The following is a 19579-nucleotide window of genomic DNA, read 5'->3' as shown; positions in this document are numbered from 1 at the left end:
TAGCAGACTCACTATCATCTATAATTTTTTCACAGGACCTGAAGGATGCTAAGTCAGTAGTAGAGTGGATATATTGGGCAGAACCAAAGTTTAATTTCAACGCTGTAATAGATGAATGGTGCAAAGAAGCCCCTAAGGAACTGGATTTCAACAGGGAAGCTGGTATGATAAATCATTCCCCATGTTGATACATATTTGTTATGGAGGTCTTCCAGTTCCAGCTGTTGACCATTTTTCTTCTTGATGATTTATCTGTTAATGCTTGTAGAGAATACTAGAAAAGTCTCTAATAACCTTGGCTGCAAAGAAGGATGCCGTGACAAAAAGCCTGAGCATCGTGTTAAAGTAATGATGCCTGAAGTTATTCAGGTATTGTCCTTGATTCTTTGATGCCTTTCCTTCAAGATGAGGTTGCGTCACATGATGACAGCCTTAGTTGTTTTTTTCTAGAAGATTGGGGAAACCACACTCGAGGGTAAAACATTTGCTGCTCGTCCTTTGACACACCAGTATTCACCGGGAAATATACAGGTGCAGGATTTGAACTTAGGACCTCTAGGTTATTTAACATGCCCCAACTGGTATTCTATGGTTTCTACCTCTTTTCTATCACTTGATGTTATATTTAATACCCACTATGTTATTTTTTTTTCCTTATGTTTGTCAATGAAGTATTTTAGACTTTTGATTAATTAGCAAACATCTATATCAAACTATGTATCAAGTTAAACATTGTTTTTTAGACAGATTATACATTTTATAAGAAGTCTTAGAAATGTATTTAATTATAAAAAATATCAATAAATAAGTTTAAATTAAATTACAATAAACAATTAGTAAATTTTCATTAAAAGATTTATTTATAATGCCATTTTTTCAAAATACATTGTTCGAACTTTTTTAAAACTTGATATATATAATTAATTGCGCCGCAATTTTGATTTGCCATAGCGGTGTGAAAACCGCAATTTGGGGTTGGGGTTTCAGTTGGCCTTTTAAAGGGTTTAGAAAGTTGCTTAAGGGGTTATGATCTGTAAACTCGCTATTCCTCTCTCATCTTTTCTATTCCAGCATTATGCATCGTCTTCTACTCTTCTCTTAACAACAACATTGTCTTCCTGCATCGTTTGCTCATCATCTCTTCTAATCACGCGTTATTCTGTTCATCTTCAATATATAAATATGTTATGTATGCGTACATATCTATATATAATTGTAACTATTACATGAACCACTATTTGTAGACCGCTTTACCATCGTGATAACTGCTATATCAAATTAGGACCTTGACCTCTATTTCAGATTTTGACCGTTGTAACAACATAGATGATTGGTTGACATACAATAGTAAGGCATGGCAATCTGAAGATGGCATAATGGTTGCTCTTTGTTGCCTTTCTCATACTAAATTGGTGTAATCCCTACCCAATTTGATTAGGAAATAGGTTATTGTTGTAATACGTTTTTCAGTTATTCTTATATCAATTTTGGTGTATTTACAGTCAACTGAAAGGGTCCTCATTCTAGAGTATATGGACGGTGTACGTCTGAATGATTCCCGTTCGCTAGACTCACTTGGTGTTGACAAGAAAAATATTGTTGAAGAAATAACACGTGCGTATGCACATCAAATTTTTATTGATGGATTTTTCAATGCTGATCCTCATCCTGGTAATGTTTCCGTCTCCTTTCTTTTCAACCACCACCCACCTCTTTCCTATATAGAAGAAATCTTATTTAACACCTTTTGTATTTTATTCAAGTGCTTTGTTTTCCACCCGATTTGCATTTTTGTTGGCTGTTTCCAGGTAATTTCCTTGTAACCAAGACATCTCCACATCATCCGATTTTGCTTGATTTCGGGTTTACGAAATCGCTTTCGGGCTCCATGAAGCATGCCGTAGCAAAAATGTTTCTCGCATCTGCTGAGGTTTGTACATTATTTTCTTATGACATCACATCTGCAAATTGTTAGGACCCTAAGTGATAACACCTATGTTGTGGCTGTTGTGCGTATATATAATTGCTACTTATTTTTATTTGTATCTGTTAGAGTCCCACATCGGCTACACTTGGACCGTTTCTGCGGTATATATGTTGGAGCCTCCCCTTCTTCCTCAACAGTGGGGAACACAATAACTTTTTGAGCGGGTGCACCTTTAAGGTGGATCAAAGGTCCGTAAAAATCACTGTTTGACCTGGGGAGAAAGTCAATTGTGTCAATTTGGGAACAAAATAGATTTTTTTTCAAATGGAATCGACTTTGATCCTTAAATAAATATATGTTGTCTTGAAAATGATAAAAGAACGTCAATTTTTAAAATGACTTGACATTGGGAAGAAAAAAAATCATGAAAACAAATAATAAAATCAAAATGGGAGAATATAAATAAAAAGTTGTCTTGGCATAGTGGTAGTAACGCTTATAATTATACTTAGAGGTTGTGAGTTCGAAACTTCTAACTATATTTTTGCTATTACTATTTTCAGAAATAGCATTGTAGGGCATGAGTAAATGTCATTGGCCTGCCCTGGAGCCTAAAATTAAAAGATAAAAAGTTAAACCTTTACTTGCAAGATTGGAACTGGTGACCTCTTGCATGTGGAGTGGTAATCCAACCATCCGACCCGTGTTTAATTTCTGTTATAGATTTGGTTTCAAAGTATCTAAGGGGGCCCCTAAAAATCAAGCGGGTGCACCTTTCAGGCAGCTAATTTTTTTTATCTCTTGCAATAATCGAATGAACGGGTGCAAGGGAGCCCACTTAGCTCCTAATAGGTCCACCCCTGCAGCTCAAGGGCTCTTTTGGAGGGTGATCTGGGGGTTTCACATATTCTCACATGGTATCAAAGTCAAGGTCTACCACTCTAGGGACCCGACACTCTGGCTAGCCCCCTCTCGACTCTCTGGGACAATCGTTGTCCATCTAGCCTCCATTGGAGGGGGCGTGTTGGAATCCAACATCGGCTAGACTTGGACCATTTCTCTTGTATATATGTTGGAACCTCCACTTCCTCTTCAAGGCTCTTTTGGAGAGTGATATGGGGTTCCACATATTCTCGTAGTATCCATCATTTATGTCATGCTTATGTCACATAGGTTTTTGTTATATTTGTCTTAATGGTTGCTTTTGATCATGCTATGGATTATTAGGTCTGGAATATTGGATATCCTAACCATGAATCTTTATGTATGTACCATGGGCTTGAATCAAACTAGAACATGTAAACACCTTGTTGTTTGGCTACTTGAGACTCAAAATTTTGCAACCCCTTTTCTTCTTTCTTCCTTTGCTTTCCTTGCTCTCTCTCTCTCTCTCTCTTCCCTTACAGTTTATGTGTGTGTTTTTGTGCTAAAAAACATTCTGCCGAAATGAGGGATGAAAATGAAGGAGCGGAGGTGCTCTCCTATTTATATGGGTGCCATCATGGTGCGTCACTGATATCTACTTGACTTAGATCATACAATCAATCTAGTCTCAATGCCAAATAATGCAGATGAGTTCTCAGTGCTAGAGTAGGTTTCACAACCAACCTCATCTCTCCTTCGCATATTTGCACATCGGCTTTTTTTTACTTAGGATTTCAAAGGCGTTATCAGCGATGATAGGACCAAATGGTCATCAATTTTCCAATGAGGTGGCCATATTTGCCTTTGCCATATATGAACATGAACTCATATTGGACCGTTGGAGGAAATTCAGTAATGGCTGGCATGGAGGTGTTAAAGTGGATGAGTTGGGTCTTGAGGTGATGCTTGATGAAGTAGAGGAGACCTTGCCATATTTTCTCATGATTAGCACACGAAGAGAAGATGTGAATTTATAGCACCTGAATTACTTGTGAACAAATAGGGGAGGCATGGGACAGTAGCACAAATTGGATCAATGGTGGGCAATGACAATTACTCTAAGAGTAGCAATTGGATCAGTGATGATTGGATGGCTAAGATGATGTCTGGCTGATGAGTTGATTGAGAGTGAGTGAGTGACTATGAGAGTGAGTCGAAGAGGATGGCCTTTGGAGGCTGTCAGCAACGTCGGTTGAAAAATTGACGAGGATGATTGAGATTCCAGTGAGAGCGAGAGAGGCCAGAGCGATAATTGAGATTAATCTAGAGATGCTCAATATTGCAGGCCACTGAAATCGAATTAGAAACCCAGAAACTTAGAAAACCAGCCTTTGGGTAGATTGCTATACATATCATGAAGAAAGAACTGGGGGAATTACTTCATTTCTTATTATTCCTACAGAAAGGGATTAATAACCTGTATATACGCAACTAGTCTCCTAATTCCATAAGAATCCTTCTATAATAATAACCTAGTTTAAAACTTCCTAATTCATTTATAGTTTCACATATATTTATTTTTTAAATTTCATGTGCCTTGCCTTGTGGCTTGGGCCTAGGCCCCAAAACGACCTTGCCTGTAGGGTTCTTTTTCTTCTTTGATGATGGATGATGTAGATGGTAATTGTAGTAGTGTAATCATGCTGAAACTTTAGCTGTTTTTGATTGTTAATCCTGTCATCTTTTATCCTTTTTGGAGAAACTAATGAAGCGATCTCCAGCTTGATGCTTTTTCAGGCGATATTATATTGTTCTTGCGGGTCCTTAATTTGCTTGCAGGTGTCTATCAAATCCCTCAAGACCTTGCCTTATTGTGATATAAAGAAGTGAGAATTTGAATTATTAGACATGGTTTCAGGGCTTTCTACGGCATTGAATGTGAGCGTTAGCTATTATAGAATCATTAGACCGTTTGCTGAATTTGCTCTGGAATGGTTTGTTTCTGTTATAACTTCTTGTGTCATTACATTATCGTTATTACTGAGCTTCCCTTGTCTCATTGTCCTATGGATTCAATCTTATTAGCTAACTTGTTCCAGTGACACAACTGAGGGACCTGTGGATAGTGCAGAATGGGTATGTGACAGCCCTATCAACTCTGATGTAGAAGCAAAGCTAAGGCCTCTGTTAGTTAAGCTGCGCAATGCCGATAAAATACTTGGAATCCAGGTACATACAACTGTCTCAGTGTGTTTACTTCTAGATTGATATGTCTAGGTCGTTAATCAGTGAAAGATTTGTATTGGTGGGTATATTGACCTGTATTGAGACATTTGTTTTTCTTATCATTTCTCAATCTTACCACATATCATTTATAATAAATAAAATAAGAGAGAAACTAGAAACTAATTGATTCCCTCCCTTGGATTAAGGAAATTGAACAAAATTAGGAGATTAAGTAGTATCTCTTGATTATCCCAACCAATCTACTAAACTACTAATCTATTTTGCAACACTCCTCTCAAGCAGGTGAATGTATGTCACACAGGCCCACCTTGCTGCGAAGACCTTCTAAGTTAGGTCCAGGCAGAGGCTTAGTGAGGATATTTGCCACTTCTTGCCAAGAAAGAAAATAATTTAGTTAAATTGTTCCACTAGTGACTTTCTCGGTTGTGGAGAACCGGATTCTTGGCAATGTTGATTGCCACTTAATTATCAGACATTATTATTGTTGGAGTCCCACATCGGCTAGACTCGGACCATTTCTTCTCAAGGGCCCTTTTGGAGAGTGATTTGGGGGTTCCGCATATTCTTATAATTATAATATAATGAGTAGTCCAAACCCAATCTTACCAAATAGGCTCTTTTAACAAATTCCTTCACATATCCCATGAACTAAGGATGTGAACTCAACTTATGCATTACTCCTTTGCAAAAAATGGTTGTTTCTTATTCCTCTATGTCATGAGATTCCCCCTGACACACCGACAATTAGCTTCAAGCCAACATCCAACTCATACGAGACACTTTTTAAGCTAAGAAAGGCACTTATCAATAAACTTGTTCTCATATTCATATGTAGAACTGAAGTTTAGACATCGTAGAATCTATTATCTTATTAAAGCATACAAGGCAAATGCAATTTCCTTTGTATTTTAGTAACTTTTCTGAGTATGCTTATCATATCATCCAAGTTGATGTGTCATGTGTTCCCATTCATGGGTTCCATTTTGATTAATGATCAACTTGTCCACAAGATGCCATATTTATCAATATTAACCATGGATGAGAAGTTGGCATGAACTAATGAAATGTGTCAAGTTCCACCTCTACTTTTTGGTTTTTAACACAACCTTTCCTTAGCCCATGGAATTTAGCCAATCATGACTTTAGCTTTGAACAAAAGTAAGAGTGAAATAAAATACATTCAATGCCAATAAGAGTACAAACAAAAGTAACCAAATAGAAGTATTAAATGAGAAAGAGAAAAGGGAGGATAATAATGAAGTAACGGAAAAGGTCTTCCGACATAATAGAGAACTTCAGATTGTTACCGCATAATACAAAAGAGATCAATACAAGAGAGATAAAGCTTGCAGAAGAAGTTAAACAAATGCCTTCCGACATACTGAACTATATGTTTAAACAAGCCTGCTTATGCACAAAACAAGGTGTCCAGTGAGGTTATTACCCAACTGGTCTTCACCAAAGTCGAATGTCTTTTTTATAAAGTACAATCACGAAAATAAGGCTCCCTTCAACAAATGAACTTGTACTTTTTCGTAATCTCAAGCTGAGGAAGGACATGCGATCTAGATATTCATATTTCTTTGAGAAAAGAAAACATTACGGGGTTGATTAACTAGATATTTAAGATCCCCTTGGCTAACTATGCATCTTACTCAAACTCTCACCCAAATACTCAGCCTTCACTAGAAATGTTTTCCGTGTTCAAATGCTAGCAATATATATGATGCACTAAAAAGTCCAAAATGGAGAAAGACTGTTATGGAGGAAGGGAGTGCTCTTGAGAATAATCAACCATGATATATTGAAGAACTCCAGAAGGGAACTAGGCGGAACTATACATTTGGTTGTAAGTGAGTATTCACTTCAAAGTCTAATATTATGGCATTGTCGAACGATGCAAATCCAGATTAGTTATTAAGGGCTTTACTCAAACTTAGGGGATCAACTACAAAATTTTTGCCCTGGTGGCGATATCAAATATTGTTTGAATTCTACTTTTGGTAGCAACAAATTTGTTTGGCCACTCAACCGGTTTGATGTTAATAATGCCTTTAAGTCGCTTACAAGCTTGTGTATGGCTTCAAAGTGCTAAGAGTCCTTAGTTTAAGCACTTGTTAACGGGAAATCAAAGCTAAGATTAGTTTTAGGAATTTTTGGATGCAAAAACGCCATTAAACACAAGGTATTTATTGCGAATATGAATTATATTAGGCACCCATCAATGCAAACCTTAAGTTATGGAATTATCTTGCTTAAGCACCTAGCTTGTTATCACAAGAAATACACGCTAAAACCACAAGACATTGTATCTTACCTATCGTTCGCTATTCACCGACTGGCCCCACCGATGATGCGGGCATTATCTAGCATATTCAATCGGAAGCAGTCATTCTACAATGCTGAGACCCCTGCTCCATAGGTGCGAGGTGGCGATAGAAGCAGGATCGACTCCCGRAGATGGAGAATCGGGCTAGTGCTTTTCATTTGTCGGGGTCTGTAGGTTTTTGTGAAAGGGATGCTCTTATCATGTTATTGCTGAAAAGAAAAAGCGAATTCCTCTATTTGATGTCGATTCACCCACACTTCCATTCCTTGTAGAGGAAGGCTAACTGCTTGCTGGCTRGGAGCTGTATGAGCGGTAACGTCCATGTACGGCTCTGTGAGAAGGGCGGTGGACAGAAATGGCCTTGTTGTACCTCACTYTCGTCTTCAATGGGGTCTGCTCTTTCTTTTTTGGGAGACTGCGATAGCTCTAATCAACGCAGTGCGGTGTGTGTGGTTTATGCAGTTTGGCAGTTTAAATGAACACCCCTACCATCACCCGGGTTTGAAAACAACTTTAGCTCCAACATGTACAAATTAGAAAAGGCGTTGTGTGGACTTCAACATAACCAAGGGCATGGTTCAAGCTTTTCACTCAAGTGGTCAAAAGCCACGACTATACACAAGCTCAATCTGATCACACACTATTTACTTAGTTCTCTACCAAGGGTAAGATTGTAGTTTTAATAGTCTGTAGATGATTTCTTCTCACTTATGATGATCATGAAGAGATAGTGAGAATGAAAACCTAACTCTTGAAAAAGTTTGAAGTAAACGACCTTAGAGAGATGAAGTATTTCTAGCAACGGAGATTGGAAGATCAAAACAAGGAATCGTGGTGTCATAAAGAAAATAGATTTTTGATCTTCTAAAAGATATTGGAATGAGCATTGCCAACCGATAGACACGAACAAGAAGTTGGGAGACATCACCAATGGAAAACTAGTTGATGTCCAACAATACCAACGATTAGTAGGACAACCGATCTACTTATCACATAGGCGACCCAACATAGCATCCCTGTTAGCTTGGTAAGTCTGTTCATGCGAAGGACAGCTTGAAGCGTCATACAAAATTCTCAGATATTTAAAGAGTTGTCCCAGACAAGATCTACATCCGATTATTGTACTTATGTATGGGGTAATCTCGTCACATGAAGAAACATAATGTGGTGGCCCAGAGTAGTTTAAAGGTTGAACTCTGAGCTATGGCAAATGGTATTCATGAGATACTTCAGAACCAAAGAATTTTTTCAGACCCGAGATTAGAGATTGAGCTACCAATGAAGTTTCTCTTTGTGATAATAAGGCAGCCATCAACACCAAACGATATCATGGTGGACTGACACTACAAAGGAGAAATATGATGCTAGAATAATATGGGTTCCATAATTTGTGGGATTAATTGGGTTCGTTGGGCTTGGTTTTATGTTTCATCCAAAGACCAGATGACAATTAGAACCAAGGGGTTGTTTAAGCCTACCTTTGATTTCTTGTAAACAAGTTGGACATGTTTGATAAATGTGCACGAACATGAGGGGGAGTGTAGAAAGGCTGCTATTAGAGTGTATCAAGTAGTTGTACATTATGCATTAGGTTGTTATACATATTAGATAGCATATTTATTCAAGTGGGTAGACCTAGTGTTTTAGCAAGTAGTTACATTAGATAGATATCTCTAGTGTATTAAAAACAGCCTTACGGCTCTAAGAAGTCTATTGAAGCATTATGCTTTCACCAGAGTGACACATATACACTATATCTATGCATACATACATGCATACATGGATATATACACACTTCCAGACATATATGTATGCATTTGTATTCCTTCCATCCTCTGTATACCATTGTTGAATTTTCAATTATGGCTAGTCTCTCTTATCTGTGCTGTTGGAGATGTCTACTATCTGATGCTCTCTCATTGTTAGTATTCTCTCTTAGGTTTGTGCCTACAAAGATGGGAAAGTGATCATTGATACTGCTGCTGGGGTTCTCGGAAACTATGATCCTTCTCCAGTTCAGCCTGATACCTTATTTCCTGTTTTCTCTGTAACAAAGGGAGTCACAGCTGGAATGTTGCATTGGCTGGTCGATAAAGGGTATGTTATAATTCTAGCATGAAACTTGTTTACTAGTTCTTCCTTTTAATGATTATTTGTTGTTAGATATAGGTGTATGTGTTTGGTATGCTCTTTTAAGAGTTTATGTTTTGTCTCATTGGCCCATAATGTACTCTAGATATTTACCTTTATTTAATGATTGACATGCTTCTAGAGAACCATTACATGGTATTAGAGTCACGAAGTTGGACAAGAAGTCCCTGCTGCTAGCTCATCAGCAATGCCTGTTGCATCAGAGAGAAAATATGCCTTCTTCCTCATTTATGCTTCATTAATAGTCCTTTAATTGTTTTCCAACTTTTTGTCTTTCTTTACTCTTTTCATTTTTTTCAAGAGTTATGTTTATCTTCCAGCCCTATATATGGGGTTCCAAGTTGTAGCTAGAAGGCATATTTTCTCTTTGAATAATGAGTTTACAATAGCTTGTGAAGCTGTTTTGAGTGTTCATACACAAAAGGAGTCGATTCTTGATTGTTGCTAGTGTGGTGCTGTTGCTTTATCACTAACATCAACCTTCGCCAATTTGGTTAATCTTGGTGGTGTTTAAGTACTTTATCCTTGATCTAATCAGATTGTTAATCTCACCATAGTATTATCCCTCTTTTTACCCATCCACCTACGGTCTGGAATAGTAGCCCGTGAGTCAGTTGTTCGGTCACTGTGGCCACCTCTAGAGCCACCACAGTGACCCCCATGAAATCCTTCTCGGTAGCCACCACGAAATCCCCCTCGACCAACCATGAGCACTGTTGTGATCAAAAGTTTGAGAAGCCTGAAGATTCTCATTCCTAAGAACACGGGCAAATGTTTCTGAAAGAGAAGGAATAGCAGATTCATTCAAGAGAGAACGTAGAACTTAGGACGAATGATAGCAAACCAGAAAGCGAACGACGCACTCACAGGGTGCTAAATAGCCGACGAACAGAGATGAGGATAATCGCACTCACAGGATGCCAAAGAAACCGACGAGCAGAAAACTTCCGACCCAAGGAAACTTGTCGATCAAGAAAAAACGATGAACAAAAATTTCGATCTAAGGAAAACAACGTACCATAAAATTTCGATCCGCGAAACTAGTGATTGTTACGAAACCAATTTCTGATACCATTTAGAATTCTTTGTTTTTTTCACTTGTCTCAAAAGAGGGAGGTACAAAGGCTATATATACACAAAGAATATGAGAAGAAAAGGAAAGGATTCCTAAGATATTCACAGCAGCAAATTACAAGTAGATATTACCCATAATCTCCGATTCCTATTTTACAATGATATCGAGTATCTTCAAGGATATTGAGTATCTTAACAATGACAAACTAATTTTCATAGAAAATCCGATAGCCGTCACTAAATGTAAAGCTAAGAAGCTTCGAAATAAGGAGGTATCATTGGGACTCTTCACATAGATCAGTGGCAACATGGGAAGTCGAATCAGATATGAGAAATAAGTACCCACATCTTTTTGAGTAAAATTTTGAAGACGAAATTCTTGTAAGAAGGGGAGAATTGTAACACCCTACTTCTATATTAAGTTAAATTTTTATGTTTTAAGCCTTGAATACAAGGGTTATGATTATGCAAAAGATTCCAGCAGCTGTAGCATCCTTAGATTATCATATTTATCAATTACAAGTAGCTAACTATCCTAGTTTAGGTGCCATGTAGTCTTGTTTAGATGTGAAATTGTATAATGGTGAAGATGAACTTTTCTGCTAACTTTTGTCATATGCCAGTGAACTGTTATTTTGCACATAAGAAGGTGATTGGTACTTCTTGCTAATCTCTTTCTATTCAGTCAGTATGTGTGCTGTCTGGAGATCAGTTAGAGCATATTCATGAAGCCCCTCCATACAAATCAATACAGTATATGCAAGTCGGGAATGTTTCACACTCCTTTTCACAAGGCTCGCATATGTTTTTAATCGTTTAGGGTTGTGTATCTCTGTGTTTAAATAATCATCCTTTACATGTATAGATCTGTCACTTTATTCTTCCGTCACAATTGTTCTCCTCACATCATGAAATGTGAAATTGTTATTTTGAATGCCCATCATCTTGTACCATACCAGTATGAACATAGCCAGCTTTCTAATACTTAATATTGTTTGTCCATACAAAATAAAATTACAACCACGTTCTTAGTGTGTAATCCACCCACTTCATCTACAGGACAGGTGCGGAACTACTATCATGTCTGTGTTGCCATGCAACACATGAGATCGTAGTGAATTTCAATACGATAGAGAATAAAAAAATATATTGAGGTACCAAATACTTCATAACTAGGTGAACCCATTAACTAATACCAAGACAAATGTTGCTTGACTAGCAGATTCTGTTAGCTATTGAAGTTCAGGGATTGATTCTTGCAAGTTTACAAATACTTTTCCCCTTTTCTTATTGTTAGCAAGACATTGGGTCCTACCTCCAACTTTACATATTCTTTCTCCCACCCCTATTTTTAATCAAATGTTCTAAATGAACCTCAGAACCTATAATCTTAATAATCAAATGTGTTAACTGAAACTTAAGCTCAAATAGTTTCATTTATTTTTCAAGTCCTTTTATATGAATTGCAGAGTTCTCACTGAATCCTACATTCCATTATTTTTTAAATGTTCATATTGGTCCTTGATGTTCAACCAGAAAAGCTTATTCACTATTTCTTTTATAGATGAGTACAAAAAAATTGTGGTTTACTTGTGAAATTGGACCGCATACTTTAAATGTTGAAGTATCCTTAATTAATTGTGTAGCAGTATGACTAAACTTGGTTTCTTACCAGTTTTACTTGTAGACTGAGAATTAGGTCGAACCTTCCACATCATCTTACTATTAGAGGCCAGCTTACATTCTGCGAGCATCAGCAAAAGCAACCCTTAAGGCATGTTAAGATTTACATCAGGCAGAGACTCAAAACAAAGGAGCCAAACATAACCCATTAGTTAGTATTAGCATTAATGGGTGTAAAATTGATATTGCAGACTTCCACAACTACGGAACCTTTAAAAATGCATTGTCCCTTACGCTATTGTTGAAACCTTTTCTTACGTTCCACCCTTTTCTCTGTAAGATGTTAGGCCAAGTTACAGTGTGCATCTTGATACATTTTTCTGACTGGTCTAGCTTTTCTAGAAAGAAAATTATTGAAGTACATGAACTAAAAACTGCCTCTTTAGGCCACCCCAAGCTGTTTTCATATTCTGATGCGATACTTTCATCTAAATTAACATCTTCTGCACCATGTATTTTGGAAACAATGACAGAGGGTTATTTGGCCCAATCTTCAGTGGATGCAAACAATGTATGATTCAAGTGTTTATTGCAGGAAATTGAAGCTTGACGAGAATGTTGCAAACATCTGGCCAGAGTTCAGTTCAAACCGAAAAGATCTAATAAAGGTTTGTGTGATGCTAACTTTTTCTCCTTATCTATATTCCACATTATGTGGTGAGATGTGCCAATCAATGTTTGAGGGAATTGCAAAAGGAGTAGGCTTTGCATTATATGTGGTTTTTCTTGCCTTCTTGGTAGCACTAGGCTCAGACTGCACCCACAAAGAGAGAAGAGGATAAAGAAGAGAAGTTTTTCCTTACTCAAATTCCCTTTGAAGAAGAATCTAAGCCTGAGATCAAGGAAGCTGAACTTATCTTTCTGAAACTGAACTCTCATGAAGACAATTAGGATGATTCATTTTCGCATGGCCTCATTCCTTTGCTCGTGGCAATAATGCCATTCATGCTGGAGAAGGAAATATACATTACTTGGGGCTGGAACACTCTAGTCAATTAAGGTTGAACTATCTGGAACAGAGTTAAATGACTCAACCCAGATGGAAATTTATCAAGAAATAGGTAGTCTAGAGGACAAGGGAAGAATGGAGATGACCAAAAGACTGAGAAATACTGACAAGAGATGAATATCAAGACGAGTATCCTCTAATAAAGGTGTGACCATCAGTCCTTTCCAGCATGCTCAATGACCTAAGGGATCACAATTATGTGAGAAGGTTCTGTTGCTAACTACACATCTTCATGAAGCATGTGTAGTTCTCTACAAGCTTGGAGTCCCCTTGCTTCCTAAACAAACAAGGCTGGTCCCCAAAACTATCAAAGTGGAAGCATCAATGCTGGGGTATGATGGTCCCATATCAGAGGGTACATCACAAGAATGTGGCAGATAATTAGGAAATGGAACCCAAAACGTTGGAAGAAATGCAACTATAAGAGTAACGACAACTAGTTTGTCATTTTGTAGCTGGTGTATAGTAGTAGTAGAGTTACTGAAAGGGGAACAAACTCTATAATTCATCGTAGAGGTCCTTAAACCTTATAACCTAATTTGTCATACCAGAATCTCCTTGTTCACATTGAGTGTATGTCTACAAATTAGTACGCACGTGACAAGTTAGTGTTGACGGAATGCGACAGTTGTAAGTGATCCTACAACTTCTTAGTGGTGGGAATGTTCATGGCTATGGATAAAAGACTGGGCTCCTTTGCACTCCGCGGGGCCATGCAAATGCCACTATTCTTGGCTAATCAATCATCAGTCAAGAACACCAAGGATTATCAGTCGAAAGTTATTTCTTTGCACACTCATGATACCAGTTAAAATGACAAAAGCCCTGAACCCATAAAGTCATGTGACTTAACCGGCATTTCAATTGTAGAGAAACTCCAACAAACTCCCTGGACTTCACATCATCAGGTTTGTCACCCAAGATAATAATGCAGAGGAGAAAAAATATTGATAGAGGACAGTTTGAAGACCAAGTAAAGATGCTACTAGAGCCGATCAACTGTTCATGCAAAACAGCATAAGGAAAAAGCAGGCATTAGTACATGTCAAAACAGCATCCTATGAGCCGTAGACATTCAATGGCATCGGCTGATCATTTAGAGGCCATAGAAGAATTAGTCTGATTGCCTACTGCTGGGAACATTCGTGAAGCATAAATGTTGAGTGGACTTCAAGCATTAAGTCCTTAGAAGAATTGGGTCTGATTGCCTGCTACTGGGAATATTTTGAAGCAGAAATGTGACTGAATTTCAAGCATGAAGTCAACCAAGAGATCATGAACGTCGTTTAAACAGGTTCTTGACACCCTAGTGTAGGCTGGGTAGGGACTGGATACCTGTATGAGGCTCAACCAGGGTTTGACAATGTTGATGAGACGTCCTGGCAAGACTCCCATGAGGCAAGTGATAATTTTGGTACAGTAGCAAGGTTTGGTTGGAGTTCCAACCGTGGAGGTAAGCAAACAACTAGGAGTCTTATAGTGAAGGATGATGGCTATTGCTGCCAACCAAAAGACATGGCATATAGAACAATAACTTACTGCTCTAGAGGCTAAAAATATTTTGGAAGCTAGGATTTCGAGTATTAGAGCCTCAGCATAACCTAACCATGTAGAAGAACTGGTCGTGAAGTTGTGCACTAGTAATCAGGAAAACCTTCTATCTAGTCCATGATGAGCCATTAGGCTGAAGAGTTAATAGATAAAAATAGATATCTGCATTTGGTTTCTTTTTTCAGTAACCCCGATAGACATAAGTCTACCAACAGTTGTAGAGATTATAATTATTTCATATATATTTTTTTTGGTATGTTTGTCAGGTTCATCATGTACTTAATCATACATCTGGTATGCACAATGCTCTGGCCAGCCTTGTGCAAGATAATCCAATGTTATTGTGCGATTGGGATGAGTGCTTGAAATGCATTGCTACATTAGCACCAGAGACTGAACCTGGTCAACAACAGTTGTATCATTACCTGTCATACGGTTGGCTATGTGGTGGGATCATTGAGGTACTCTTAAATCCTCATCCGAATATCTTTAGACTGCATAAACAAGGATTTGATCTGCCCATATATATTATGAAGAGCATCAAATATCTCCTCATTACATTGGGAAAGAAGAAATATGAATATGATGTGAGCATGTATAGCACACACACACACATATATGCACACAATTTGATCATCAAAATCCTGTCTTCAGAAAAACAAGTTTGTGTAGAAATTTATGCGTTAATTTGTCAAGGTCAACGTCTCATCCCTCTTTATAATCCATAAAATGTGTTTGACGGAAGGATGAAGCCAAGCCTTGTTTGTATTCCTTTCTCTTCAAGTTTCTGTTGGGTAGTCTCATGACCACAATCTGCTATTTGTCAGAAAGTTTTAGATTACTGTGTTCTAAAAAAGGAGTTACTGGGTACATATAAATTTTAGTCATGATTGCAAGTGTTTGTATTTCTTGGATTTAAAAACATCAAATGCAAATTATTTTTTTCATGGACAATGTATTAATATATTTTTAGAAGACTATGAAACGGTATTCAAGGAAGTGCAGAGTGTATTTTTATTACTAGATGGATTTGTCTGCAATGTCAATCTTGAAAATACTTCTCTGGCGGGTCCCTCTCTCTCTCATATCATGGCCACAAAGAGTTTATTTTAATGCTTTATAGTTAGATGGTGCATCTGGATATTGATGTTAATCTTGGTGCGCCATGATGGTCTCTCATTCAGGATGACTTCGAAAAGGAAGGTTTTATAACAAATGTTCTTTTAGGTTTTGTTTAATCATCTGCAAATGTAATTATCTCTTAATGTACAGCATGCATCAAAGAAGAAGTTCCAAGAAATCCTTGATGACGCTTTTGTTCACCCGCTCAACGTCAGTGGAGAGTTTTATATTGGAATCCCTCCAGGCATGATTTAATCCATCTTGTATATCTTATATATCTCTCGTCCCAAATTTGAATGCAATGCTGCATATTCCCGGACATAGTCATATATTGATACTTACATGCATACATATATATGATTCAATCCCTCAAAATATAGTTTGTGTCATACTCCCTTTTTCCCAAAATAAATATCCACGATGAAAAAGGCACAATGTTTTAGCACTACATAAATATTACTCCCTCAGTCTCAAAATAAATGTCCACAATAGAATGGCACACGGTTTTCGACATGCACAATTGTTACAGTTTTTAGTTAACCAAATGACGACTTCATCCTTAATTAACATATCTTACTACTCTTAAATATTTGTGTATTAATTAAGGGTAGATTGGGAAATTTAATTATCTATTTTTGAAACTAGATACTTATTTTGGGACAAACATAAATAGAAGTGTGGACACTTATTTTGGGACGATGGGAGTACACTTCTTAATTAAGTAAATTATGATTTCACCCTTGATAATAGAGGGAGTGATGAATTTTTCCATCTCATAATTAAGGGTAGAATTGAAAAGTAGGAACTTTTGAAAGTTGACACTTTTTTGGGACGGAGGGAGTATCTCTTATAATACACGGTTATGCCTCATGCTGCAATCAGTAAATACGATTCAGTATTTATACATCATTACAGATTTCAGAATAGTAGCAGTATAGTGTTTCACTTCATCTTAGTTTCTGTCTACTTACAAGAGAGCAGAAACCATCTCAAAATGAATAATGAAATTGATGATTAAAGTGGTGCTCTAAGCATTGTTGTATTCCCTACAATGCTGCTAGTTAGTTATTTTCAATTTGTACGTTTTTCTTTGGATTTAGAAGGCATATATAGCATTATTCACTAGTTAATTACCATTATTGTGCTTGCTTCAGGTGTGGAATCCCGACTTGCAACACTCACACTTGATACAAATGATCTCAACAGATTCTATGAAATCAGCAGCCCTAGATCTAGCTCTTGCTCTAGCTCTAGCTTTAACTCTTCCTCCATTTTCCAGGTCGATGTACTTGCGGGCTTAATTCCCTTATTTAATACACTCAATGTCCGCCGTGCCATTTTACCTGCCGCCAATGGGCATTTCTCAGCTCGTGCACTTGCCCGCTACTATGCCACCCTTGTCGACGGAGGTTTGGTCCCACCATCCCATTCCTCCTCGTCCCAGCCACCACTGGGAAGCCACCCTCACCATCCCACATCTACTTCAAAAGACAAAAAACATCGTGGAAAAAAGAAAGACTCTAAAAGAGAACCAAAGGATGATGCTTGTAAAATTTTCAGTAACCAAAAACAAAAAATCTTTGATTCCTTTTTGGGTCTAGGAGAATACAAGAAATTAACTTTTCCCGATGGGAAATTCGGGCTTGGATTCAAAAGGGTGTGCTCAACAGATGGCTCACTAATTGGGTTCGGCCATGCAGGCTTGGGTGGATCCACGGCATATTGCGATATAAGCAACAGGTTTGCGATTTCTGTGACCCTAAACAAGCTGTCTTTTGGGTCTGTGACCAAAGATATAATCCAATTTGTGTGCTCAGAGTTAAACATTCCAATACCAGAAGATTATGCAGATTCCGGCTTAACACCCATCAATTGAAGGGTAAAATAGACACTTCACTTTGTTGTACCTCATATCATGAAAGCATGATCCCTTACTGCCATTTTAAGTTGCAACTGTATTGTAATCCTTAGTTATAATCAAATGTATATAATGTGTACATACTTCTGCTGTCTAGTTATGTGTGTTTGTGTGTATATATAGATATGTGTATATATATATATATATATATATATATATATATATATCATCATGAAATCAACAGAGTGTTTAAAGCCTTGCTCTTTTTTCTGTCTGGCTTTTTGAAGTCTTTATTTTCTTTTCTTACACTAATCATTGTTCTTGTGAAAAGGCTAAAAAGCCATGATGTTTTGCTTGCAAGAATGAGCTATTTTGGACAAATGGTGTAACAGTAAATGCAAAGAAAATACCATAATTCTTGACAATTAATCTACTTTTTCTTGCAAAATGCAGTAAATTGTATCAAAATGGAATTTATTTTATTCCAGTTCCTATTATGTGAAACTTAGGGCTGTTTACCTAAATGTTTACCTGGTAAGTGCTTACTGTTAGAAGCCGACACTATAACTTATTTTTTGGGTAAGATTGTAGTATATCAAAATGGTATTGTATGCAACAATATATATGGTAAACGCTTATCCGGGTAAGAGTCGTCAGCCTCACTTACTGGGTAAGACTTTATATCTTTATCATCGCTCTTACTAGGTAAGATTCTTAGGTCTTGTCATGTTCGTCCAGTGAGAAAAATTGTCCGATAAGCACCTACCAAATAAATGTTTGGTAAACAGCCCCTTACTTTCAAAAAGCTCTCTTTTGAGGATTTATTACATTTTGATTACATCAAAAGAGAACATATTTTGTGTTGGGTTTTATTTTGTGGAACCTACTTTCACAAACTTCATTTCTGGGGAATACAATATGTTTTTTACGCAATTAAGGGAGCGGAGCATAAAACATTATTAGATTATTTGAGGTGGTTTTTCCGTTGTAGACAGCAAAATCGAGCTTGCGAAAAATAGATTCCCTAAAAGGGAAACATGTATCGTTTTGATGTAATTTGCTTTTTTTACAATTTCTGTAAACTTGGGTTATGGCGTACTGGTTAAGCCTCAATTGGATGTAGTGGAAAATCTCATATACTCTGGGTTCGAATCTAGACACTGTCAAAACCCTTTTGAGTCGTGGAGGTTTACCTGCGAAAATTCCAGGCCATTTGTAGTCGCACGGGGGATTAATCAGTAAGCGTAAACAAACTCGGAAACCCATCATACTTCAAAAAAAAAAAAAAACTCTGAAACCCACCAATTAACCCAAAAAAATGGCTTTAATCATAGTAAGGTTGAGTTTAACTTATGCTTGTATTATAACAATTAGATGGTTTTTTATGTCTAACAATTATCGTCTTTTATCTAATCTTATTTAAATTGAATTGCTAACACAAATGATCCATCGATAATGCCACATGTGTGTTCAATTAACAGCTCTATCATAATTAAGACATATATTAGGATTCTAAAAGGCGTATCACGACGAAATGTGTCTGTTGTCACGATAAGATCTATAACGTTTATGTAAGACGTGGATCATGCTATGATGCCTTGAGGCACGCCATAACACTCTGTGGCCTTGGGTTATCTCCCACGTCCCGCTCCTCTCCTCGCAAAAGCCGGTTCTTCTCAATCACGAATCCAACAAGACTTCAGTTCCCCCTCTGTGGCGATTCCATTCACGGTCTCTGCTACTTTTCTTGTTTCAACGTTTGAA

General features: G+C 37.4%; 1 protein-coding gene across 1 annotated transcript in view; it reads left to right on the top strand.

Moving 5' to 3' along the window:
• LOC112521773 overlaps positions 1 to 17944 on the top strand; it is a 34528-nt gene extending 16584 nt beyond the window's left edge. The window contains exons 6-20 of the mRNA XM_025130767.1: positions 36 to 162; positions 269 to 369; positions 1503 to 1671; positions 1809 to 1930; positions 2054 to 2175; positions 3582 to 3750; positions 3855 to 3955; positions 4563 to 4630; positions 4710 to 4785; positions 4891 to 5020; positions 9307 to 9464; positions 12811 to 12883; positions 15102 to 15296; positions 16108 to 16201; positions 17112 to 17944. Of these exons, the coding sequence (XP_024986535.1) occupies positions 36 to 162; positions 269 to 369; positions 1503 to 1671; positions 1809 to 1930; positions 2054 to 2175; positions 3582 to 3750; positions 3855 to 3955; positions 4563 to 4630; positions 4710 to 4785; positions 4891 to 5020; positions 9307 to 9464; positions 12811 to 12883; positions 15102 to 15296; positions 16108 to 16201; positions 17112 to 17833 (2427 nt within the window). The 3' untranslated portion in view covers positions 17834 to 17944. The remainder of the gene's footprint in view (positions 1 to 35; positions 163 to 268; positions 370 to 1502; positions 1672 to 1808; positions 1931 to 2053; positions 2176 to 3581; positions 3751 to 3854; positions 3956 to 4562; positions 4631 to 4709; positions 4786 to 4890; positions 5021 to 9306; positions 9465 to 12810; positions 12884 to 15101; positions 15297 to 16107; positions 16202 to 17111) is intronic.
• The last annotated feature ends 1635 nt before the right edge of the window (positions 17945 to 19579 follow it).

Source organism: Cynara cardunculus (assembly GCF_001531365.2).
Source record: "Cynara cardunculus var. scolymus isolate 2C chromosome LG 11, CcrdV1, whole genome shotgun sequence".
In the NCBI taxonomy this organism is placed as follows: domain Eukaryota; kingdom Viridiplantae; phylum Streptophyta; class Magnoliopsida; order Asterales; family Asteraceae; genus Cynara; species Cynara cardunculus.
Note: the sequence above shows the minus strand (reverse complement) of the source record. Positions and strands in the feature narration are given on the sequence as shown.